General features: G+C 35.0%; 1 protein-coding gene across 3 annotated transcripts; it reads left to right on the forward strand.

The window, feature by feature from the left end:
- Nucleotides 1-27,825, forward strand: LOC120629622 (nicotinate phosphoribosyltransferase). Of its 3 annotated transcripts, none has more exons than XM_039898616.1 (11): nt 1-270; nt 482-652; nt 1,117-1,243; nt 4,817-4,900; nt 8,381-8,508; nt 11,655-12,117; nt 17,696-17,979; nt 21,583-21,701; nt 24,050-24,211; nt 25,480-25,608; nt 26,136-27,825. In XM_039898616.1, the coding sequence occupies exons 1-11, from the start codon at nt 204-206 to the stop codon at nt 26,211-26,213; spliced, it is 1,812 nt and encodes a 603-aa protein (XP_039754550.1). In that variant the 5' UTR covers nt 1-203; the 3' UTR covers nt 26,214-27,825. The 3 variants fall into 3 exon arrangements, with proteins under 3 accessions (XP_039754550.1, XP_039754558.1, XP_039754565.1); XM_039898624.1 differs by having other exon boundaries at nt 17,714-17,979; XM_039898631.1 differs by having other exon boundaries at nt 11,655-11,967; nt 17,714-17,979.
- Nucleotides 27,826-27,948: the final 123 nt, after the last annotated feature.

Here is a 27,948-nt window from a genome sequence, read left to right on the forward strand (position 1 = left end):
ATGACCTCAAGGTTGAACAGTCAATAGAAAATTAAATGCGCATGCGTAAGTAGAATTCCGTCAAACAGTGTTTGGCGCGCTGATAATACGAGGTTGCTTGATCACGATGAAATTACTTCTTTCATTAGTCAGTCGTCAGTTATCGTTCATTTCCCACGTTAAACACCACTACACTGCGACTGTGTATCTATCTCCATTCTGAAATGTCGTATTTGATAAATAATAAAGAAATGGCTCGGCAGAACGGTATTGTTCAACCTTTGCTAACTGGTAAGTGCTTTGCTTTAAATTAAGTGGGAAGTATTCCTTAGGTATTAGGTTCAATTATTTTGGTGCGAAAATTCAAATGTTAATTTTCTATTAAGTTTTTTCTATTATTGAGAAATAAATGACAAGTATTACGAATTCAAAAGTTCTGAAATATTTTTATGAAAAAACTAATTTTAACTTTAGGAAGTTTATAATTATAACCATTTTTCAGATTTATACCAAATAACTATGGCTTATGCATATTGGAAATCGGGAAAAGTTGCTGATACTGCAGTCTTTGATTTATTTTTTCGCGCTAATCCATTTCAAGGAGAGTTTACTATTTTTGCCGGACTTGAAGAATGTCTCAAGTTCTTAGAAAACTTTCATTACTCTGACAGTGGTATGTTATGTTTATGCAATATATTATAACATTACAAAATATTATTTTTTCCCTGGCTATGCCCGCAGCATATAGCAAGCTACACGCAAAGCTTAAATCAAGTACAACTCAAAATACCTATGGATATAAGTATCAAATATGAAATACTTTTATACCAACTTTTATCCTCTATTGTAACCCTTCGGGTCTAAAATTTGAACATTCTCTATAATAACCAAAAGAAGCCACAATATCAATAAAAAGCCCCATAAAATGAAACATTAGGGATTTTCGTTCCTATTGCTTTTATATGTAATCCTCAATAATATTTGGAATTGAAATATAAAATATTTTTTATCCTGAGAAAATATGAAGTTCAATAGAAAAAAAGAAATTCCACACAAACAGATGAACAATCAGTAAAGGCAGTAACTAGTTATGTAAATTGGGAAGAATTGAGTTTTTTATATACATTGTTTTTTCAGACATTGAATATTTAGTTCAAACACTGCCTGCTGACATTGAGCCTGAGTTTTTTGAATATCTAAAGGATTTGACATGCAAGGATATCAAATTAAGTGCAATTGAGGAAGGATCTGTGGTTTTTCCAAGGTATGTGTATTTTTCTTGAATTGTTGATACTCCCAAATACCACATGCTTAGGCGAGACAGACTTGTTTAGAAAACTTTCTCCATGTGTTACAAAAAGATGTATCCTAAAATTGATTGGCAAAGTTAAAATATCACATTCAGTATATTTTTTTTTTACAATTTTAGCCTCACCTTTATGTTCATGTAGGAAAACCTATGGAATGAAAACCACATTTAAAATCTATCTATTGCATGTTTAATTCTAGTTTAAGGAAAATACCATTTTCTACCATACCATTACTAAACTTCAATCACATCCAATATATAAACTCCTGCATTATATTGTGTGTAAAAATGACTACAATGAATTTTAGTTAATAATGCCTGGCTGTAACACTAATAAAAGTTTTTTTATTAAATAACTTCTAAAGTTGGTGTGTTTATGAAAATTTGCTTTATAGAACAGGATAATTTAGTTTTAGAGGTCAAAATGTTACCATAGAAAAAAAAATCTTCTACCTGAATTCAAGATTTTATTATCAATTTTAAAATGTTATTTTCTAATTATAAATAACTAGAGGTTGCGACTTCGTCCGCGTTTGTATTGTTTTCAAAGCATTCCGTAGGAACAGTTTATTTGAGAGATGTTTGGCAGTATCAGCAGTGAAAAATAGTCAATTGCGCCCAGTTAGCAACGTTAACTGGAGTTAGTAACAGAATAGTGGGTCCCACTTTGGAGTATTGTCACACTAGTAAACAACACAGCCTATATCCATATTAGCGTGTGATCCAACGAGCTTAATTTTCTGAGATGTGATCTTCTGTAATTTAGAACAGTCCAAAACTGGCACACTCAAAACGAGTTTGTTTCATAGATCATGTGCTGTATAAGTGAGACATTTTCGGCTTGGCCTAAGCTGAGCGGGAGAACATGCTTTGAAAATTCGTAATATTTCTAGCGGAATATAAAAAAGGAGTGATAGCCTGATGGTTAGGACTTCAGACTCCTATTCGGGAGGACTAAGTTCGGTCTCCAGCACGCACCAAGTGGGTTTTAAGCAATTAATACATTATACAAGTGCACAAAGTTTAAGTACGAATCGTAGGGGAGTCTAACTTCGCTTATATTGTGATTATGCGAAAATGTTAAACATGCGCTTTATAATATATTTTTAGTAAAATCCTATCGAAACAACAATAATTCTATCATGCATTATTATAGATTGTAGGGAAACTATTACCTCAGCTGACCGTAATACTTACACCTAGAATAAGAGACAACGTGCATGTGTTGAAAAATAAAACATATTTTAAGAAAAGGACGTGTAAATGAGGATAGTAAACGAAAAAACAATGGTAGTAAACAGTACTTAGTTATATAATGTTTATGACGTCTAATTATATTTTCTTGATTGGCTCTGTTCGTTATTCTGTACTAATTTTAGACTAGGGGCATTCACATGGTTGGCCTATGTTAGGCCGATCAGTAATTCATACGATGCAAGTTACGTCATTGGTATCGTATTTAAATAGGTCGTGATGAGCTTGATCATAGTTTAGCTGACATATTAGAATGACCCAGTATCCTTAGTACGAAACGTTGATTACTGTTCGATACACTATAATGTCATAGTACCTAATATGGTCTCAATCTGCCTCGTTTTAAAGTTGTCGGTAATTGCCTATTTAGATTTTTTTACCCGTATATTAACATACACTTGTGGCGTATAATATATGCCTCAGTTTGATACATACCTACAGGGCGGCATTTAGTAGACCTGTTCATTGCATGCCACGCGATGTATTGTTCTGTTTATAGATGGTTTTCTTATTACCATTAGGTAGGCCGCCTGCTTGGTCTGTCAAATGTTTCCGCCAGGAAGGAAAGTTACCCCTTTAGTACGAAATTGCTTCGCAAACTTCGGTTTAAGAGTATCAATACAATCAACCGTGAAATAGACTTAATGTTTGTTTGTTTAAAATCTTTATTGCACACACACATTTTATACAAAGTAAAAACATATACAGAAGAAACTTTGACGTTAGGGATAACGAAGGATCGGGTTGGTGCAGCAATTTAAGTTTAAAATATATATGTGTATATATTCAAAATAAATATAATAAACAACTAACTCATAAATTCTAACTACACACATTCTTTGTTTTTAAGTCGAACTTTCTATCTAATTTTTCTCCCGATTTCGAGCTCGCTGTAGATGTTTGATCGATTATGAGCCTTGAACAAAAAAAAATAATAAACGCATTTTTCGGTATTTTTAATGTCAGGTTGTGTCGTACTAAAGGTTCAGGGTACATTGTCTAGGCCATCGCGTGTCTAGTGGAAAAGATAGAACAAAGGTAGGTAGGTTTATGTTTTGCGAGCTCGTAACATGAAAAAATCTGCGATTGTAATACTTAGATATCTAGCCTTCAAAGTGCGGAAAACACACTTGCGTAATCGATCATTTTAACGAACCTTAAAAAAAGGAGGACTGTATCAATTTGATACGTATTTATATGCAAGATATTCTGTTACTAGTAACCCTAAGGGCCCGTTTCATAACTACGGAGAAGTGTCGGTTAGATTATTAAAAATGTTTGTCTTTGTCACTTGTCATAGAATAAGGCAGAGACAAAATTTACATTGAGGCTATCCGACTTGACAGAAACAGGCCCTAAGGCAATTAAATTTTCGAACGAGTTGTGTGATTCATTTTGAGGAAATGAGAAAGTAGATAAAAAAATACTTTGTACCCGACGTAAAATCATTATGAGGTTTCCTAAACAGTTTTTCGAAAACCATTCTACCGTTTACGCGGGTTAATTGACCTTCCCTCTAAACTTCGATCAATAATATGCTAACTCTTACACTACTATACCAGAAAATTTGATCAACTTACGAAAGAGCTGGCAACTGTATAACGGCTGAAATGATATCCACTCAAAATTTTAGATGATTTATATAAATGAACATTTATGGACTATACAATACATACATAGGTAACTAGCCCCAAAGTAAGCGAAGCTTGTGTTATGGGTACTAAGATGACCGATCAGTTATAATGAATAATATACATAAATACTTATAATGTAACATAAACACCCAGGCACTGTAAAACATTCATGTTCATCACACATTCATTTTTCCAGTTGTGGGAAACGAACCCACGGCCTAAGACCCAGAAAGCAGGCAGATATAAAATATATCATTATTTTTTACAATGCAGTAAATGTAATCTTTTATCACTAAAAGTCATTCAACGAATGATAGCATTTGTGAATCAGCCACGTTTAAAGTTTATCTTATTATTATTTCCGATTAATTTATAATATTAATCTTACCTGAAGAAAGAATAAGTCAGATTTACCGTACTAATTTTAATAACTCCTCAGGTAAAATACATTTGATCTTTGAAAATCGTTTATGATAAACACCCATTGCGATTAAACTTTTCGAGTAAAAGACACTAATTTCAATCAGTCCATCCGTTTGAGCGTAAGAACACACACAAGACTTAATTTTATATCACCCTTTCTTTATGCGTATGCGAACAATAAAGCACGTTCGTGTATTAAATTGTACTTTTATTTCAGAGTCCCCCTATTGAGAGTTGAAGGCCCCCTAATAATTACGCAATTGCTGGAGACGACCTTATTGACTTTAGTTAACTTCGCAAGGTAAGCTACTATTTCGCTAGTGCATGACACCTTAGGGCCTGTGCACACCACGTTTTTTAAACGCGCCGTCGTCGACGCGCGACGCCCGTTTATAGCGGTACATTCGAGATACACAGGCAATGTCCGTCAGATGCAGCCAGCAGAAGACCTTTGCACACCTGTAGAAATTCAAACACGAATCGGGACAGACGCGCGTGTGGTACGCGATACAGACGCGATGCAAACGCGGTGGCATATTGCGTTTTAAGCTTAACAGTGGCAAGATGGCGTCTGTGGGTGGCTACTGACACGCGTTTGAGTCAATACAAACGTGATGCTAACGCGCGTGTGTATCGATAATACGGCAACAAACTGTTCTGTAGGAAAAAAGCCCTGCGCCTTCGACGCACATTTCTACAAAGCGTGTCAACGGCACGTTTGAAAAACGTAGTGTGGAGAGGCCCTTAGATTTATAATTTAAGACGTAGGCGACACGAATGTTTTGTTGATGTTCATGTACAATATAGCTATTTAAAAACCATATTGCATCGTACCATTACCGTCGACTTAGGAAATCCAACAAAAAAACAAATTTTACGTTTTTCATTCAAATATTTTTACAAATAAATGTGCTAATAAATCACAATTTTGTTTGGCGGAAGGTTGCGGCCGTGGCTAGTTACCACCCTACCGGCATTAAATAATAAAAAAAAACAAAATTCATTTATTTTAAGTAGGCTCGGTTTATAAGCACTTTTCAAAAAAAATTCAAAATTCAAAAAATTCAAAATTCATTTATTTCAAGTAGGCCTAATACAAGCACTTTTGAAACGTCAAGTCTGTCCGTGTGTAGTGACTCTACCACCGGTTCGGAAGGCAGATTCTACCGAGAAGAAGCCGGCAAGAAACTCAGCAGTTGCTCTTTTCCAACATCAAAAATTTACATTTTATATTTTAACATTCATTTTTCTATCTTGTGAGAGATGAAAGCGGAGCCGGATGCTTCCAAGCAACCTTGTCATTAAGAAACTCATCAATTGTATAATAACCTCGCTGTAATAAATGTGTTTTAACACATTCTTTAAACAACTACTTTTGAAATGTCAAATCAGTCAGTCTGTTTGTAGTGACTACCACCGGTTCGGAAGGTTGATTCCACCAAGAAGAGCCAGCAAGGAACTCAGCAGATTGCTCTTTTTCAAAATCATTTTACAGTTAACAATATTTTAAATTTTCTATCTTGTGAAGCGATTTAGCGTTCCGGTATGATGGCTAGAAACCCATTACGGTTATCGCTTAGACATACCCCTTACAGGTTAGCCCGCTACCATGTTACAGCTTCATTACTAATCATGAAGTGAGATTGCAGACAATAATAAGCTGAAAAGGAAAAAGTATCTATATACTTGGACCTTGCTCACGAGATTACCGCCATGTGGTGGTGTAGGTCGACCGTTATTGTTTCGATCGTCGTTTCAATCAATGGTCTTGGCTCGAACATCTTAAGAAGCTTTCGCTTGGTTGTCGGATACAGAAGGCAGTAATCCTTGATACAGCGCGTATTGTGAGGAGGTTCCTCACACTTGAGCCCTGACCGCCGGAGCCCCGCAAGCGGAGGGTGGATGTTTTTCTTATAAATTATTTAAGCATTGTTAAGAAAAAAGTTGCCGCCTTTTGTATTCTAACTTCTGTCGTATTTCTATTGTAGTTTTGTTTATTTTCCTAACTTCATAGTGGTGAATGAAAATCAATAAATGATAGAGTGGATAATAATAATAAGCAAATTTAGTTAATATGATAAATTTCAATGAATCAGCACACATTTTATCTACAAACTAACTGTTTTCCGCTTACTGTTTTTTTTAATAATCGTTTTCCAGCTGATTTGTACTCCATTAAGAGAACCTATTCTAATTTGTTCCGTTTAACTTTTGCCTATTGTACTCTGTATTAGCCCAGTTAAGCTCTGTTTGTTTTTACTTGGTGCTATCTAATTTTATCAGTCAAGCTTTGCTGGGTGAATTAATTGCAGCAATTTGCCTGTAATACCCTTGCAACTATCTATAGTACTTAGTCGTGTTTACTTTAGTATAAAAACAATGTTACTTATTTATTCATATAATAAAATCTTCGTTCTTTGGTGCCTTTGTTTACGCGGACATCATGCGCATATTTGATGCAATTAGGTATTGCACTGATTTATTTTGATAAACCTGGGCTGACATTTAGTTGACAAATAAAAAATAATCGAAGTCATTTTGACGTGTTTCCGCGTGTAAAGTCGCGGGCAGCCACATTATATGTAGTACAAAATAAATATATACGTAAGTACATAATAAATACTTGAACTTCTAAGGTTCAAGTCTATAAAGTTGAGATATTTATTGATATTAACTATAATATTCTACTTAATTAAAAGTAATAAATACTTTATAATGTTTTTAATAATAAATCTGAAGATTTATAAACATAGACAACTCATAATAGAAACGAACTTTTTTTTTTATATGCATGGAATATCTTTAACGACATGGTGACGTTTTTAACGTTCTACATCAGTGACTCAGACCGATGTATATTATGCATTGGCAAAATTAAAATAATAGTTTGGTGTATAAGAGGAATCCTATAACGAACGGCCGCGGGGAATATTTTGAATATTGCTTCGAGTTTACTGTATATCTGATAGATTAAAGGGACTGTCGTGGTTCGACAATAAAAAAAAATCAAATTCTGAAATTATCAAAACATACTAGCGAGTGATAAAAGCGGGCGATGTATGGATGGAACTATGCTCCAAACAAAATTATCATCAAAACCAATCCAATGAGGTTGCGTCTATGGACAGGGCAGATAGCTGAGTGGACCGTAGGACGTTAGGTTGGAGTTGATAGTGTGGCGACCCGCATCGCGCAACTTAGCCTAGGTAGGGTCTTCCCCCCTTTTCCCCCACTCGATGATGAGACTGCATTAAGCAGGTGGAAAGGAAGTCGCTGAAAGCGGTGCAAGATCGTATAAAAATCTCTTAAATGTGCATAACTAACAGTAGACGTCCATTAATTGCTGCTGGAACTTCTCCGTTAATTAAATATTGGAACTAACAAAATGATGGCCTGATTGTTGCAACACAGTTTTCACTACTTAATGCAGTTACCACGGTTTATTTTATACATACTGTACTGAATTTATTCTATTCCAAATTCTTTTTATTATTATTACATTATAATTATTATTGTTTACTAGCTGTACCCAGCGGTTTCACCCGCGTAACATGAAGGTCGTAATGTAATGTTATATTGGCCACCGCTAGATATATTCCCACCCAGATTTTTAATTTTACGAATAGTTTGTGCTACTTAATATTAAAAATTGAAATCACCGAAAACCCAAGCTCTTCGTATTCTCTACAGCTGGTGACTATAATAAGACTATAAATAATTGATATATCAATCATTAACACAAACTGGGTATGGTGATGCTTACAGAACATTTTGTTTTCAGTTTAATGGCCACAAACGCCGCCCGATATCGAATGGTAGCGGGAAAGAATGTGTCTTTACTCGAGTTTGGATTGAGAAGAGCACAAGGTCCAGATGGAGGACTCTCTGCGTCTAAATATTCTTATATCGGTTAGTTATTATTTTTCTACTATTGTTAAACGTAATAGTTCGTTTTTTATTAGCCCAACAACCCGCTTGTTAATAAAGTGGTGGGATCTACTAGAGGTTTGTGCCGAGCCGAAAGGCATTGATTAAGCTGATGAAATGTAACAAAGTAGCGTAGGCATTCAGCGGAAATGTTGTTTTCTTAACTAGTAAAACATGATTCAAGCGTTAAATCATATACCTACGAAACATTGCGTAATTCGTTCAAAGGTATCGCATTACATAAACCGAATAAGTATGTTTGTACCTAAATGTTTCTATTGCTAGTTATGTCTATACGTTTGTTTAAATAGCTGGTTAAAACTAGTACACAAAATTGTTATGATGCGAATTAGCGCTTAAAAGAGATCTCACCTGATTTAAATAAATAAAGGTATCGCATTACATAAACCGAATAAGTATGTTTGTACCTAAATGTTTCTATTGCTAGTTATGTCTATACGTTTGTTTAAATAGCTGGTTAAAACTAGTACACAAAATTGTTATGATGCGAATTAGCGCTTAAAAGAGATCTCACCTGATTAAAATAAATTATTATACTTATAAATAAACTACGAAAATACACTCATCGCGATCGAGCCCCAAAGTAAGCGTAGCTTGTGTTATGGATACTAAGATAGCTCATGAATCTTTTTATGAATATAATAAACATAAATAATTATATACAGATAAACACGCAGACTCTGAAAACATTAATGTTCATCGCACAAACATTTTCCAGTTGTGGGATTCGAACCCACGGCGTGGGACTTAGAAAGCAGGGTCAGGGAAAATTACTATCATCAATTGAATATTGGTTCTACAACGCTTGGTAGTGGAATAATTAAACGTTTGGCTAGCCTTAAAAGAATGACCCTATCAAATAACCAAATGACCTATTTAATCTTTTCAAATAACAAGAATGGCTGTTTCCTTTAAGTTGTATGTACTATAAATTACAAGCACTAAATCGATTTTTCTAAAATTTGGAAAAAAATATAGTTACCGCATAACGTGACCTTAGTAAGCCTTTTTTTGTGAAGTGCTGTCACATTTTTCTTTAGATCCAGTTCCATACAGTCTAATGAAAGGCTAAACAGTGGTTTCCACTGTCCAACCTGCGTCCTCAACGACGTCCAAGATTGCGTCAAGCGATCGACCAATGACAAGAAGCGTGCGTTGCAGCAGTGTTGTGATTGGCCGCACGCAGAACGTTAAAACACCGCTAAGAACGCTCGCTTTAATAAAAGCCTACATTTTTAACCATTAACATTTAAAACCTCAACTGTTTACTGAATATCTTCTGTGGCGCACCGGTGAGCGCTATGGCCTTAAGGTGGTGTATATTCAGTCCCCGGTAGGGCCAAGTAGGAATTTTATAATTTCTGAAGTCTACCGCTATGGTTAGTTACCATCCTACCGTCAAAGGAGTGTTGCCAAGCGGTTTAGCGTTCCGGTACCGCATAGAAAATGATTATGGGTGATTATTGGTATGTATGTAACTGCCATACCGCTAGCAGGTTAGCCCGCTACCATCTCAGAATGCACCACTTATAACTAGGTTCAAGAAGCAGTTAAAGGCTAACATGTAGTGGGATAAAAAATAAAAATAAAAGCTACGTGATTTTGGTTTGAACATCAAAAGTAGCGGTTTGTAAGTAATTTGTTTTAAATACCTTTATCTATGATTACTTTAGGTACTATGAGTGTTCTATGGTAGATTGAACTTCTATGTAATTTGGGTATCAGGTAATGAAAGATAAATCATTTTCACGTAAAAAAAAGAAAACCTTTGTTTGTCTGTAATATTGATTATATTATTAGCGTAATCCTGCAGCTTAATGCCGTGAAACCAAACCGCTTGGTACCAGGCACGGCCGGCGCTCGTACATAACACGCCCGGCGCCTTGACTCACAAGGAGCCCCGAATAACAAATAAGTTTCTTTAATTTGGTGGTATCATGCAAGCACCTTGGCATTGAATACTTCGCCCATTACTCATGGGTATATGAAGTTTCCAACTTCTTAGGCAACTTTTGTTGGCAGGTCGGTAGGCATTCTGAAACCTTGGTTATGTTTCTACCTACTCTAACACGTCAAGTCTATACGTTAGTATCATGTGTCTAACTTATGTAAGTTCAAGACTATGGAACCTTGATACTATATTTCTGTTACGTAGTAATAATTGACAGACCAAGCAGACCTGAAGATAGAGCAACACTGCAGGGTATGCAAAAAACACGCCGCCCTATGCCATCTTGAGGCGTAGGTTTTAAGCCTCATTCGCCTGTAATTACATTGGCACCCATCAGTCCGTAGCACGGGAACGCAACAATGCTGCTTAGCGGCAGAAATAAGCATGGTGGTAGTACTTCCCCGTACGAGGTCTGTCACAAAAAGTTCTACTTCTACGAAGTACGTATATCCCTATTACTAAGTATAGGGCTGTGTCTATTGAAATAAAATGGATAGGCTCTGACGCGTGGACCGTAACGCATGTTCGCTTCTAAAGAATATATGTCATTAGCACGAGGAGAGACGGGAAGAGAAATTCTAATTGATCGATGCAGTCTTAGTAAACAATGCCGTTTTCAGTACGTACTTGTTAAAAGATACGTTGCTTGCCTTTATCGACCCTTGCGTTTTTTGTGACACTTACGCCTTTTGTGACACTTACGCTTCTTGTAAGTCTTCCTCTTAAGACACTTAGGCCTTTTCGTGACTTTTCGGTCTCTTAGAACTATTCCTCCTGCCTCATATGCCTTTTGTGACTTTATAGATTCTTACGAATCTTTCGCGTCCTTCGAGACTCTTCTGTTGTGCCTCTTACAAAAATCTGGAATTAACTTAAAACACATACGTTTTGAGATTGTGTCATCCACAGCGTAAAAATAGCTGTTGTAAAGCTAGCTGTTCCCCGCGTCGTCTGCGTTTAGTACGGTTTTTTAAAAATGGGAACCGCTTAATAAAAATTAGCACATTTTGCTCTCCGTCCTTTCAACTATGCCAACAATAAAGTTTATTGGTTGCTTAGCTAGGCCGTGAAGGAAAAAAAAACAAACAAACAAACACCCCATCGCATTTATAATTTTGGTAAGGATGAACCGGCTTATCAAATTAAATGTTTACAGGTGGATTCGACGGGACCAGCAATGTTCTTGCCGGGAAGATGTTTCACATACCTGTCAAAGGGACTCACGCACACTCGTTCGTGACCTCATTCAGCACCCTCGACGACCTACATACAGTCATACTCAGACACGCAGAGACACAAAAACAATGCAACCTCCTCGAACTGGCCGTAGACTGGCGGAGGCAACTATCGGCAGTCATTGACGTGTCCCCAGAAGAGGCGAGCGATGGTGAACTGGCCGCCTTGATATCCTACGCCCAAGCTTTCCCCTCGGGGTTCTTGGCATTAGTGGACACTTACGATGTGAAGAGGTATAATTTTCAAGGCTTACCGTCACGACACAGACAGCATACGAATGGGCATTCCGGCTACAATAGCAACTGTGGATCCAATGGTCGTAGAGTTCGAAACTCGACTATACGTAGTACGTGTGGATATAGCACGGTCGAACGCACACTGAGGTAAACATGCAAGACAGCTATTGACATTTGGTGTCTGGGGGCCTGATTGTCTATGACGTTGGGATCACGACTACGCACGATACGCATTTTGTGACGTACTTTTGACACTCCGTACTTGTCCAAATTGACGTTACAATTGATGGTTGCGAGCCTGTTGTGATTCCAATATCTTAGGTTATACGGGTCCTGATATAAACTTACATCCGTACTCAGAAATACTACTATAAAGTCTGAAATTCCATCGGAATGTACAGTGCAAGTTCCGCCAATCAGAGTAAATTTCTTTAATACCGCGTGATATTTCAGTGATCATCTGATTGGCTGAATTTAGACTGCGTTCTGATAGAATGTGAGATTGAATAGTGATGTTTGGATACGGGTGCTATTATTGTTTTGCATCGCTCGTTTGTGGTTCATTTGTAATGTGGATATCCGTTGATTAAACCTGGCGGTTGTCCAGATCACACTCATACATTCATTTTGGTAAGGGTATACATTGCCTTAGGTTGGGTATTAACAATGCGAGAGCACATGTATCTACATAATACGGTGCCTGGCGGTACCGCTTTTACTAGTTTTGAGACATAGCATTTACCGTGAAGCGCAAGTGGACGTCGCGTTTCATTAGCCAATTGAATGTACATACTACATTTACCAGTACACGTCCGTCAAGGACTTTACATTTTGCTTCAGTGTGACGTATTGTCCTAGAACATTAAAGACCAATAATAGGGACAATTTTAATCATTGGGCACAGTTGCATTGTATAGGGATTGCACACATTCACAGTTACTACTTTTAATATTATTGCATGATATTCATTACATGGCATATTAGTTTTATAGTCTTACCTTTTCTTAAACCGCTGGGCCACAGTGTCGCACGGTCACGCTAGTCACGTGTGATGTCACGATACATAGAAAACCGTGCATGCGTTCGTAGCGTGTCCGTGCGTAGCTATGGGTAATGCCACATGAATTCAACAATCTACAGAGCGAAGCCAACAAGCTAGTTGCATGTCTGTGCGACGCAGCGTTTTAGTCAGAGCTCGAAATCGGTTTAGAAATAACCGTTTTTAAGGTTATGTTATACATTTATACCGTAAATGTTGAAAATCATTTGGGAACAGTATATCAGATCTGTGAACCGGTTAATAGCACGTGGACACTGGGCCAAAAAACTAAGTAATTCCCGCCTCGAAATTTCAAGAGTTAGCGGTCAATCAACCCAGTCAACGTTCACACAAGGAAAACCGCTCACTAACCGGTTAATAGATTTCGTTTACTGATTCCGATTTTAAATTATGTCCACTAAAAGCAAACCATTTATAAACGCAGCAGATGTTATTAATTTTTAAAATTTAATAAAACAAGTACGCAAAACGAACCGGTATTCTAGCCATGGCTTTAGTATTCATTGATTAAGATACGTTTTTTACTCAAAAAACGTTTACCTACTTGCTACTTTGTCCGCACGCTTACCGAAGACACTGAAATACCTACTTAAAGCCTTCGGTACGATTACTGCTCCTTACTAGACGGCATTCACGCTATCCATTTTTATATATCTTTAGAACTGTGTATATAAAAAAACAAATCCGATCCACAAACAGAAATTATACTATACATTAAATTGAGGACAGTGGTAGGATGGTCGAGATGGTCGAGATAGGATGTATTTTCATCAGTCGATAATTCGGTAGACGTGGAGTTCATAAGGTTGCTTGGAAGCATCCGGTTCCGCTTTCATCTCGCACAAGATAGGATAATAATTGTTGAATTGGATATTGTTAATGTCGGAAAAGAGCAACTGCTGAGTTGCTTGCTGGCATCTTTTCGATATTGTATCTTCCGAACCGGTGGTAGAGTCACTACAAAAAGACCGACTTTCGTTTCAAAAGTTCTTTTAGAGTAAGCTACTTGCAATAAATGAATTTTGACTTTAATAGTGACTAATAAATTAATCGAAAGATACACAGCATGCAGAGAAAGTCATCGATATAATATGCCTGCGATTTTTAAATTACTCTCGGAAACCAGCACTAAAAAGGGCCAAATTTTGTCGAATCTTTTTATTCGAATCTTTTTTTGCGTTTTCTAGCGTGCGAGAAAAAAACATTTTTATAACTCCATATAGTATTTCCATTTGCATAGCATGTAATGACGTCAAAGTTTGTTTACGTTCGTTATCTCGATTCCTCTTGTTGGCTCTTACTATATTATTATTTTGATGTCGCCTGTAGTGTGGCTATAAATTAACGAGTAGGTGACACGTCCCAGTTTGACTCTGTCTGGTAACTTGCATAAATAAATGGAAATAACATCTCAACAGAAAACTCCGTGAGAAATGAAAATGCGCCCCGATAGGTAACCTATTCGGGGTAAAAGAGATTTCTAAATAGCATGCAAATTATTAAAAAATAACGATCGGTGAATTGTTTTGTCACTACGTCGGATGCTTTGAATCGACTTGCTAATTTTACTAGTCGTTAGTCGTAGTTAGTCAAGTTTGCTCGCATTTTGTTAACAAAGTTTTTACCTTAATTCGTTGTGTTTAATTGGACTTACTGATTCCAATGATAGTTTTTTTAATAACGATAGACTAACACTTATTGACAATTATGCCTGTTAAAAGAGGTCTAGTTTGGAGCTAGCCTAAAAATGCCTAATCTCTCTTGCTATAAAGGTACCTAAGTTATACATTGACTTTTCACAGACAATGGTCCCATATAAATTTGTAGATAATTTGATGATAATCTTCGGAGATGGACCCCTTAAAAAAAACACCCATTGTTAGGTTAGATCAGAGGAACAACAATAGTTTAGTATACGGTATAGTTTCAATGATTTGTGCTATAGTAAATTGAGGTTGATAAAGTATTTCTTCGTGTAAGCCCCGTTATCTCTTATGTTTACATTATATTACATAAGTTATATCCAGACCCCGACAACTCTGTGTTATATTCGCTTACATAATGTTTTTGTTGCGGTTGTAATTTCTATATCATTATGATAGACAAAGATAGTGTAAATGAGACCAAGGTGAAATAAAGGCAAGACAGTTAGACTCTACGACAAAACGTTCTAAAAGTGTAAAGTTAAAACACGAAGTATTATTTTAAAACCTATGATCAAAATCACTGTGACCCTCTTTTTGGCTTCATCATCGAACCCATTGTTTGCACGACAATTTTTTTTCATGACCAACCGTCATGTCAATGAGCCCATAAAGTACAAATCTTTGAAGATTTACATTAGCTTCTAATGTGATTTGAATCCAAATAACTACCAAATTTCTAGAGCATAAATATTTATTGAAATCAGTTGGCCCAAATAAAAGTACTTTTACGGAGTTAATATCTATTTTAACTTATTTTCACCGAAATTAGCTTAATTGATTAAAAGTGAAAACACGTTTTTATCAATACCTATAATTATTCACTTAGATATGATATGTGTGACACGGTTAAACTCGATGACTCTAATGTTTAATTAAAACACATACAAATTTCATACCAATGTTGTTATTTTCCTTGATAAAGGCCCTTGGAAAATGGAAAAATGTATTAGGCCTGTAAATAAAAATTATCTATTGCAATAGCAAATTGAAGCTGTATAACTGTGATAGACGTACAGACGGACAGAAAGCGGAGGCTTTGTAACAGAGTCCAGGGTTCCGTATGATAGCATTTTTGGATGCACACCAACGGGATATTCTGAAATTACATCTTATTATTTAACCTACCTATTTAGCAACGTAACCCGATGATGATGAAATGTGACTGCAATAATTTAAACATTAGAAGTAAGAATAAACTTACAGTGCAATATACTAGGTTACATAAAATTCATAATTCGTTTAAAGGAAATTGCATACAATTCTACAATAAACTACCAATTGACATCTTGGAGATGTCTCTTAATAAGTTCAAAGTTTGTATTAAACGTAAGCTTATAGAAAAGTCCTATTATAGTATAAAGGACTACGTAAACGATAAAAAAGCTTGGGTGTAAATTATTGCTCTAACCAGGTTGCTCTTCTAATAATTTAAAATTACATTGTGAGATGGCGATAACAAAAAAAAAAAAAAAAACACCCGGCTAAGTTTGTTGTGGGCTTCTTCTTAGACCGGGACGCGTTTGGAACCCTCGTAGCTTTAGTTTTAAGTTTACGAATGTGGTTATCGCCATCATCTCACTACCGTGTAATTCTTATGTACGCATCAAAAGTGCCACCTGTGGGCCTACTTGAATAAAGATATTTTTGACTTTGACTTTGACTTTGATAGGATAATTTGTCATCAATTAGTTGATGTCTCATCACGATCTGTCGTTTCGGACACTTACGATACAATAATAACCCATCTAACGCGAGGAATGAATGTTACGATGTATTAATGTCTAGCATAACTTTGTATATTTTTTCCCCTTTTTTATGTCTGAGCAAAATTCAAACGCAAAGATTACTCTCTAGACTTCATGCAGTAGGCACATAAAAAAATATTTTAGTTACTAGATTTTGTTAAATAAAGGAAAACATAGTAATAACCATGCCTTTATGTGTAAAACGCTCTTAGATAAAATATCTTGCAGTCATGGTCCATCGTACCTAATATATTTATACAATAAATTATTTCAACCACACGTATAGAGGAATAATTATTGAAGTAATTGTAGATTAATTAAATCTAAAACGAGAAAACAAAACACCACACTAACAATAAAATAAAACAGATTTATTTTACCCAGTATTTGTAGAATTCCTTACGCTCAAATCTAATAACCCATGTAATCCAAAATCTTTACATCAATTATTATTAATAAAGAAAGCAGAGACGTCCTTATTGACAGTGAAGAATAGGACAAAAATAGCACTATTCAATTTAACCTTTGGTCAGATTTTGGATTGCATTGAATATTATTTTCTAGCGTATGACTGCCAAATATGCATACCGAAATTTCGGATTCGACATGTAGGTGAACCGTAGTATTATATGTCAGATTACTAGCAAAAAAACGTATAATTGTTACAATTAACAGTGACGTTACCACTTAAGCTTGAAATAGTGCTTCAAAACCAGCCGGTTCTGAAATTATGATATGCATTTTCCCCGCAGAATAAGGTTTTGTCATATTGCATTAGAAGATGGAGCCAATCATTTTACGTGTATAATAGCTGTTGCCCGCAAAAAAGTATCCACACGTTTGATTAGGTTTTTTTAGTGTTGGGAGCTATTTATTTTCTCAGGCAGGGTAAAAAAATTACCTGCCTGAATCCAGAGTTAACCTGGATTAGATATTTTGTTTTGTTATTTTTTATTGTTGCAAAAGATTGTCAGACATCTCCGACATGGAGGTAACTGTATTTCCGGCTATATTTTTTTACCATTCGTCTAAAATAAAAGTAATAGATAATTAAGGATTGTCGTGATGCAGCGAAGATCCAATTTTGTATAAACTGCTTGGTTCCAGTTGGCATTCTAATGCAATCACGACTAATGTGAATTGGTCATAAAATACTAATACTGTTATAAAAAAACATGTTTTGTATTCGTCCTTCCACGCAATACAATTTACAGCTACGCGTTTCTTAACAGGAGTGGTCTATTGAACTTTTGCGCCGTAGCGCTTGCGTTGAACGACTGTGGATATAAAGCAGTTGGGATCCGCATAGACAGTGGCGACCTGGCGTACTTGTCCGTACTTGCTCGAGACACTTTCCACCAGGTTGCGGAGAAATTCCAGTTGCCCTGGTTCACGAATCTGACTATTGTGGCATCGAATGATATCAACGAAGAGACCATACTCAGTCTACACGAACAAGGTCATGCGATTGACTGTTTCGGAATTGGAACCCATTTGGGTAAGAATTTGTTTTTTTCTCTAGCACACGTAGTTTTAGCAACTCAACAGAAATTTGCAAAACAACATCAGCCTTGTAACGTAAAGGATATTGATTTGATTCCTGGTTGATTTAGTTTAACTTAATCTCAGTGTAGGGAATATCATAACTCATAAGTATTCCGGTACAGTTTTCTGTTCTAAACTCTAGCTCGATTATGTCCAAAGAGAGAAAGAAAGAGACATGAATATCTATAAAAACAAATAAAATTGAAGTGTCTGGTTTTGATTTCAAAACTACCCCTTTTAAAAATGCATATGAAAGTATATACGGTACCTTATTATTACAAAAAAAGTCTGACAGTCTGGAAGAGGAAGGAATCAGGAACTTTCTTAAACAGCGCGTAGGTTCGGTTTTTCTAACCGGTGCAAGTATTTTTCGGAAAAACCGGTAATCTCAGTGTAGGGAAACTCATAAGTATTCCGGTACAGTTTTCTGTTCTAAACTCTAGCTCGATTATGTCCAAAGAGAGAAAGAAAGAGACATGAATATCTATAAAAACAAATAAAATTGAAGTGTCTGGTTTTGATTTCAAAACTACCCCTTTTAAAAATGCATATGAAAGTATATACGGTACCTTATTATTACAAAAAAAGTCTGACAGTCTGGAAGAGGAAGGAATCAGGAACTTTCTTAAACAGCGCGTAGGTTCGGTTTTTCTAACCGGTGCAAGTATTTTTCGGAAAAACCGGTAATATTCTCTGAAATGAAACCAACGATTGGCGCTCACTTAGCTTGCAATTAAATTGTTACTGTTATTACTACAAATAAAATAAGAAACATATTATGTAGAGAGTTGCAGGCGTTTAGGCTAACAACTAACAAACAGACAGACCGAATTGACGTTTCAGAGCAACCTCGGTAACTTATGATAAAAAATATTTATATTTGTATCGTCCAAAAAACTCATTATTTAGTATAGGATCTAGATAGCTATATGTAAAATACCTACTATCATACCTATTTCATCAAATACGTATCAGTCTCATTATCTTATCGGATAGAAGTGGGAGCCTAAAATACAGGCCACGTGCGAGCCAAACTCGCTCACTGGGGTTTCCGTACCTAGGAAAGGTTTAGTTTGATATTTAGGAATGCTTCATAGTAATGTCAACTCGCTTGTAGATACTCTCTCCTAACTATATAGATAGATAAAAAAAAAGAAAAGGATAACACTATTTGCCCAAGACTAGACTTGCCAATTTAGTTTGGTCTATAGATTTTTGTACACCAAAAATGGCACCAATGAGCTAAAAACTTATGTTTAAAAAGCTTTTAAAATTTCAAGAAATCGTAATATGACAGAGGACGCAAACAGACGCACTTTTTATAATTTTGTTACGGAACCCTAGAAACGATGCCTATACTTAAAATGATATTACGGAAAATAAATATTTTGAATGTCATGCCATTATTACTATTTTTGTTTATCGAATTCATACTTGTATGGAGAGGAAAATATTTTTACTGATTGTAATTTTTCTTAAAATTGTTATTTCTGGGTTCAAAGTTTCTCTAACTCTCATAAGCTAACTATAGTCGTAAAAATGTAATAGGCCCGTTTTGACATTTGTCATCGCGACGTAACTAGTTATGGAACCATAAGACTCGGGACTCGATACTCACGATAAATCAATTCAAGTTTGTATCAGTACTTGATTGATATTATTATGTATTGTAAAGTGTTCGTTCGTTCAAAGTATTCCTTTAACTTCACAACCAATACGCGTGACTGGCTGTTGATTATACGTCCACTTTTCAACATGTTGAAACAGAGTTAGTACTATATAACAACAAACACAAAAATCGAGTTAAATCACTATGTTTAAATTAATGTCCAAAATAGAAGAGCTATAATAGTAAACGTAATAGTAAACAATATATGTATGTCAAACTTAAACGAGCGCCCAGTCAACTTGAGGAACGAAAAACTGCGCAGTGCGCGCGGGACGCTTTAGTCATGTGCCGCTTGGTCAGATACATCAACTCAGACTCATTATTTAGAACCCATTTTGAGAACCAAGCTCATTCTTTGCAGTAAAGATAACTACACAATATTTAATTTCGATATTCTGTAAAAAAATGGTTACAGCTCTAGTATAAAAAAAAAAATAGACTGAGAACGTAACTGTTTTCGGAACGTTTCGCAACAATTATAAATTTCATGCTACTATAAAGTAAGCGCAAAAAGAATATTAGCGATATATTCTTTCATATTATTTAACGTCCCAAAAAAATTTACGTATTTTTTAAAACACTGTATGTAATTGATTTTTATTTTATTGTTTCTTTCAGTTTCGTTCCAACTTACATTCTATGGTCTTGCACAAATCTCAAAACGGGCCTATTACATTTTTACGACTATAGCTCTCATTTACTGTCTATTGCCATAAACAAGAGACAATCCCCGTAAAACTTATCTAAAATAGAAAAAATTGGCATAGAAAATGACGGGAAAATATTAAGTACAAAATCAAAATATTAATCTAAAAATGTTATATTGCATTGTACGGAGAACTAAAGAAGTACCTAGTATCTGTTACTAAATCGATGAACATTAGGATTATCTAACTTTGTGTAGTATCTATCTTATATAGTATAGTAGTATTCTGATAACAATTTTTTTACGCAATTGAGTTAATTATTAAATAAATGAAGTTATCTCGTTCGTGAAGTTAGCACAGTGATAAAAAAAGATTTGTAATTCTTGACCGTATTTTTATCCGCTGTATGTACGCGATTCAGTAAACTTTCAGAAATAATACAAAGATCGTATGAATACCGCCTTTTTCTAAAAAAATCTTATATAAAAATTTTATAAACATTCATTTACCGTACTAGCTATCCAATTGTGGAATGCGCTTCCTATGAACATACGGCAGTCAAAGTCACTGGCGATATTTAAAAAACCCAAAAAGTTTTATTATTTGTCCAACTGAAGGCGATGTTTAATAGTATTTATTTACTTTTATCTAAGTATTTATTATATGGTATATAGTTTATTATTAGTTTTTTTTTTAATATTTATTATATACTAGATGTATTTGTGTATATTAGTTTATGTATTAGTATTTAGTTATTCGTATGTATTTATTTTATATTTTGTACCACCTGCAGTTACTTCTCTTTTTTTTCCTAATTCTAAGGTTGCCTGGCAGAGATCGCTATTAAGCGATAAGGCCGCCTTTTGTATTCTACATCTATTTTATGTTTCTTTTTTTCTTGTATAATTCTTAATGTGGTGTACAAATATAGAGTTACAATAATAATAATAATAATAAATAAATTATCTCTATATAAAAAAAGATTAAACAAAAACTAAATCAGAGGTGACATTGAATTTATAAAGGCTTCAAAGTAGCTTTACCTTATCTATATTATTCATCATTATCAAACCCAGTACTGGCCCACTACAGGGCACGGGTCTCCATTCAAAACTTAAAAAACTTAGAGGTGCGTGTTGGGTTTCGAACTTGGCCCCTCAAGAGTGAAGCCAAAGTCATGGCCACTGGGCTATCACCGCTTTATATTATAAGCAATTAATTAATATTTATAAATTTACAGTGACTTGCCAACGCCAACCAGCTTTAGGATGTGTGTACAAACTAGTGGAGATAAATGGACAGCCCCGGATCAAATTGAGTCAGGATGTGGGCAAAGTAACGATACCTGGCCATAAAGAGGTGGGTGATTAACTATCACGTTTAATTGTCTTTTTTTTTTAGTGTATAAATAAATATACTACGACAATATACTCATCGCAATCTAGCCATAAAGAAAGCGTAGCTTGCGTCGATTATATTATTAGTAAGTCTAAAAAAAACTGGTTCACTTTTGTATGTCGAAAATAAAAAAAAATACAACTGACATGATGCGACATGAGCTAGAAATAAAGCCAAGAATACCAAAATCATTTTTATTGTATAGAGAATAATTAACGTTCTATTTAATTTTCTAGTTTTTTTTCCAATTTTTGTTGTTTTATGTTATAAGGGCAGAAAAAACACTTTAAAACAACTCTTTTTATTAGATACAGTTCATGATAAACAGCCTGCTGGCAAGAAAGGCTTAGTAGTAGAATCCGATTGGCACCTTTCGGGTATGGTTCCCTTAAAATAGCTGACGATTAATTCTTTTTTTAACGCTACAATGCAATGTGACCAGAGAAGGCATAACACATCAAAATGGCATGGCATGGTGGACTTCACACGCATTTGAGGGCATTATGGAGTACTCTCTGGCTCGCAGGTTTCGTTATGATGTTTTCCTTCACCGACGAAGCAAGTGATATTATAATTACTTAAAAGTTAAAACACACGCAACTTAGAAAAGTCAGAGGCCCCCGAAAGTGAACCCGAATTCCTAATCACTAGGCTATCACGATCTGTAAGTTAGTAAGACTTTTCTGTCTACTAAAAAATGAGCTGAAGGTCTTCAAACGCTTCAACAGGTCTTCATGAATCGCGTCAGCGGAAAAGGAAAATCACACCAAAATAGGTGCGGTGCATTCGCTTGGGAGCTGAGGTGCGACAGACACAAGTCTCGACTGTTTTTACGTCATGGGTTTTCCCAGTATTGTCACAAGATGGCACTCTTTCGATTCTATACAAATCGTAGTTACCCTTCACGCGATCCAATAGATATAGGTCGAAAAACTCACACTTGGCACTCTGAGCGATTTATATATTATTTAACCGAGTATATTTTTGTTTGCAGAATTATTTTTTTATTACTTGTTAAATTATTCCAATAATAAATCAATATTTCGTCTTTATTAACATGACCGTATTTTTAGTTTTACAAGTATTTATCAATCTAGTCTCTTATCATAAATTATATTTATTGATATATTTATCTTTGTTTGTAGCTTTAGTTTTATTGATCTTAACTATATAGGTACTTCGGATAATGTTATTACTAATTACGATTTTTTTCAAATTGGACAGTTAAAGGCATGTCAATTGCCAGACTCCCTCTTCCAGACAACTTTAGGGTTAGGAAAATCGAAAGAAAACCAAATGGTTAGGATGTACGTTTTATTATTACATACATACTTACACATTTTCATTATTATATATTTATTTATTATATTATTTTATTATATTAATATTATTATTAATTACACCCTAATAATCAACACATTACCGGCTTACTTCAGGCCACGGGTCTCCTTCCATAATGAGAAGGGTTTAGTCTATCACTCTGGCCCGGTACGGGCTCCACACCTCTTTGAGAACATTGTGGAGAACTCTCAGGCAAGCAGGTTGCCCCACGAATTTAAAAATTCAAAATGCATATAAAAAAATCGAAAGCGCCAGGATTTGAACCTGCGACTCTCTGGCAATCGCGACCTAAGCGCGTTAACCAACTAAGCTACGGCTCTCATGCCGCCGATGCCGAAATTAGTATGTGCCTTTATACCAGTCTTATCGAGCAATCTAGTAGGAAACATTGCAGTTTCCTCACGATGTTTTCCTTCACCGTCTAAGAAAGTGATATATTGCTTAAAACGCACATAACTTAGAAAAGTTAGAGGTGCCTGCTGGGATTCAAACTCGAACCCCAGTATGTGACTCCGAAGCTGCAACCACTAGGTTATCACCGCTTATACAACTAATTACGAAATAATTTTATCCATAAGTTTATTTTGTAAGGAATCACCCTGTACAAATATTAAATCAAAAGAAGCATATATATTTTTCCATACAAACGAATTCAAAACATTCTAAGTGTTTACTTATGACAACCCTATTGAAGATAAAAGACCGACACGTGCATAGTTCCTGCACTACGCGAAGCGTATCTAATAAAGTGACTGAGTCGCATGATTTTCATTTTGCACGTTATGTTATTATCTGATTTCGTTTAATAAATACTATGGCAGTAGTTCACTAAAAACTAATAGGCTTTCGGTTCCACAGATAAGTCACACAGACAGTACATAATGTGCCACTAAAGTCTGTGAAGTATTTTTTCGGTTATCATTCACACGTTGTATACACTTTAATGCTAATAATAAAATATATTTCAGGCGTACAGGCTGTTCGGTGCAGATGGGCACGCATTGATAGACTTGCTCCAACGTTCTACGGAGCCTGCGCCAGAGGTGGGGCAGAAAGTTCTATGTCGGCATCCGTTCCAAGAGTCGAAGAGAGCTTATGTTATACCGAGCAAAGTGGAACATCTTTATAAGGTAACTCATCAATATTTCCAACCAATAAATGCCGTAATTAAAAAACAGGTCTATTTTAATAAAGTTACATTCTATTACAATGCAAATTGCCAACCTCGTGATAACTACAAGTGGAAAACCATTGTCTAAAAATAAATAAATATACTACGACAATATACACAACGCCACCTAGCCCCAAAGTAAGCGTAGCTTGTGCTATGGGTACTACGATGACTGATGAATATTTTTATGAATAACATACATAAATAAATAGCAATATACATATATAAACACCCAGACACTGAAAAACATTCATGCTCATCACACAAACATTTTTCCAGCAGTGGTAATCTAACCCACAGCCTTGGACTCAGAAAGCAGGGTCGCTGCAAACTGCGCCAATCGGCCGAATATTTTTATGAATAACATACATAAATAAATAGCAATATATATATATATAAACACCCAGACACTGAAAAACATTCATGCTCATCACACAAACATTTTTCCAGCAGTGGTAATCTAACCCACAGCCTTGGACTCAGAAAGCAGGGTCGCTGCAAACTGCGCCAATCGGCCGAATATTTTTATGAATAACATACATAAATAAATAGCAATATATATATATATAAACACCCAGACACTGAAAAACATTCATGCTCATCACACAAACATTTTTCCAGCAGTGGTAATCTAACCCACAGCCTTGGACTCAGAAAGAAGGGTCGCTGCAAACTGCGCCAATCGGCCGTCTAAAATAGAGTAACACTTTGGCGTGTATGCTAAAAACACGTCTTGCGAAACTTGTAGTTATGGCATAATATTTTATGATTATGAAACATTGTACGTACAGTATTTTGTTCATATAAAAAAAGCAGGGTATCGTGTTGTAAAAAAATAAATTTTATCTGCTATTCACTGTAGTCTCCAATATTTTTTGCTGCCCAGAAGTACACAAGGGCATTTCAGGGCGACCAAAAAGTTTGCAGGCTACTCTTTCTAAGGCCCTGAACTACGCGTACTTTTACTTTGTAATAATGGATCATTTTTAGCAATAAAAATTAGACTTTTCCTTTAAAACACACAAGACACACACGCATCCAAGCACACTTATACACACACGCACACACTTACGCACACTCACACTCATTCATGCTGTTGTGAATATCGTAACTGATTGTTTTGTATATATTGTACTTATAAACCCTTAACCAAAATAATTTGTAACGCTGTTGGATTACTAATAAATAAATAAAAAGTTTTTTTAATGTCTTTTCTTTTAATTCCAGGTGTACTGGACGGAGGGACGAATATGTATCTACCCTAAGCCGCTAGTTGAGGTGCGAGAGAGAGTGCAGTCATCCCTGCGTACTTTACGACAGGATATAAAGAGAAACCTGAACCCCACTCCGTACAAGGTCAGATTTACGGATTCTTAAATAAATAATTTTAGGCCATAAATAATAAAAATCTTGTAAGAAAACCATGTACTTTGTTTGTTGTATATCCTAAACGTTATTAACACACAACATGACGCGGCCACACGTCACACATTAATGGCCAAGCGGACCAGAAGACGACCTTAGGATTACGTTATTTCCTATACTTCGATCAATTTATCGGAGACAAAATCTTATTTCTGTTAAAAAAAATATTATCAAATTTCCGGGATAGAAAATATATGAAAGTTCAAGTATAGCAAATTGAATTCAAATATCTTTTAGTGCGTGATGCTCTGTAGCAACAGATAGACAGACATTTTTTTGGTGCGAAAGTATTAGTTCTCTATCGTACATAAATCATCCGTTTAATAAAGATGGTATGTAATCAAATTATAAAACTAAATATAGACTCCTAATAAATATAGCACAAAACTATTCCTTTTACTCAATACTTATCGATATATTATTTAATGTGACTAATTCATAAGTATATTTACTTTCAGGTGGCCGTCAGCGATAATCTATACACGTTCATACATGAATTGTGGCTTCAAAATGCGCCCATTGGTGAATTATCATGAGATACGTAGACAATGAATTGATCTTGGCTAAAAATCGGTGCGTTCAAATTCTAAGCCATATCCTACGGGAGATAATAAATAGGCTTATTCCAGGAAAACAAATTAAGTTAGTTATGTGTTTGTAACACTGCTAGAGATGTAACGTGTTAGTTCTGCCTACACGAATTTTTAGATTTCTACTTCACATATTCGCCTAGGTTTATGAAAATGAATTCGGTGGAGCAATGAAACAAATGCTGTATTTGTAAAACAAGGTTTTATTCCAACTCTTGTTTAGTAGCAAATTCGCATATCCACATGTTTGTAAATGTTTGATACGGTAGACCGTACGTAATCTATAATTCATCTTCATCTGGTATTGTGTGTAAAAGTTATTATTATTCCAAAAGATATATAATTTTTGTATTTTAGATACATTATGAATTTCATTTCCTACAACAAGTTTCTTAGGCAACATTTTTAAACATTTTTAGCGTTTAATCTATCTTAAGTCACTTACATGACAATGAAATTCAATAATATTTATTTCTATTGTAATCTTTAATCTTGTTTGAGGTACTGATCTATTATTATCCCATTTCCAAATATTAAAAAAAACATATTATATCATTGTGTTAGAAAGTATTGCAATGTTTTAAAAGACACGTAGTAGTTATAAAATACCAGAGAAATCGTGCTTATATTGGGTGAATTGTTTGCATTTAGGCGTTTTATAACCCGTGTGCTAAAAGTTTTATTACAATAGAACACGTTTTAAGCGTATTTTACTCGTACCTACTATTGGATAATTTAAAATTTATGCTGGGTATCCGACTTATTACAAGTCTCAGTCATGTATAAAGGATTTTTGGATTTGAATAATGATTGCATGTTGGCTCAGAAGCTCAGAAGTATCGAATCTTTAAATATAATCAATATTCATACAAAAATTGAGTCGCTGGTGTCATTTGTTGAGAGAAAAATAAAACCCAGTTTTAACAGAATCTGTGATAGATATCCAAACAACATTTTTCTACAAGAAGCAGTAACTAGTCAAAATTATTTATAAATTTCGCTAGCTTGTTAATCGTTATGAGCATTCCTAAACCTCAGTAGTTTATAGATTTGATAAAAAAATATGTTTGTGGTCTAAAAGTTATAATTTATTACGTCCGACGTGACGGGCGGCGACGCGAAGGGTTTTGAAATTATTCCACCGCAATTAGACTGTAATAGGTACTCTTTTAGGAGTGTATTTGATTAAAAAAACGGTATCTAACTTAATAACATTGAAACCAGTGTAACGTAGGAATTCTTCCAGTTTTTTTTTAAACAATTAATTAGGTATTGAAATCATCATAGATAATTTAAATTATCTTTCACGCAACCACTGCACCGCGTTCGCAATAAATAATAATTAAGTTTCATTAAGACTAAATAGCTTTTACTTTTTTATGTATATGTAAAATATTATGTTTGCATCGCCAAAGGCGTTATATTTTACTTTGTAACAATAATTTAATGCCTAATACATTTAATTCTTGGTACAAAATACAATCTAATCTAAGATATATTATGTAAGTGTTTAGCTAAGGAGTAAGTAATAATAATAATAGTAATTGAGTTTATATTTTAAAATGGCATCTTAGTACTGAGGATTTGTATTTTATATGAACAAAAAGCATTTTATTACAGGAAAAAAAAGATTGTATACATATTTCACGTCACAATTGTAAATATAACATGAATGAATGAA

This window comes from Pararge aegeria, chromosome 2 (assembly GCF_905163445.1).
Source record: "Pararge aegeria chromosome 2, ilParAegt1.1, whole genome shotgun sequence".
Taxonomy (NCBI): domain Eukaryota; kingdom Metazoa; phylum Arthropoda; class Insecta; order Lepidoptera; family Nymphalidae; genus Pararge; species Pararge aegeria.

Excerpts from the sequence above, each read along its gene's own strand:
- LOC120629622 (XM_039898616.1), top strand. The coding sequence starts at position 204 with ATGTCGTATTTGATAAATAATAAAGAAATGGCTCGGCAGAACGGTATT. Across the intron at positions 653-1,116 it reads CTTTCATTACTCTGACAGTG|ACATTGAATATTTAGTTCAA; the intron begins GTATGTTATGTT and ends TTGTTTTTTCAG. Across the intron at positions 1,244-4,816 it reads GGATCTGTGGTTTTTCCAAG|AGTCCCCCTATTGAGAGTTG; the intron begins GTATGTGTATTT and ends CTTTTATTTCAG.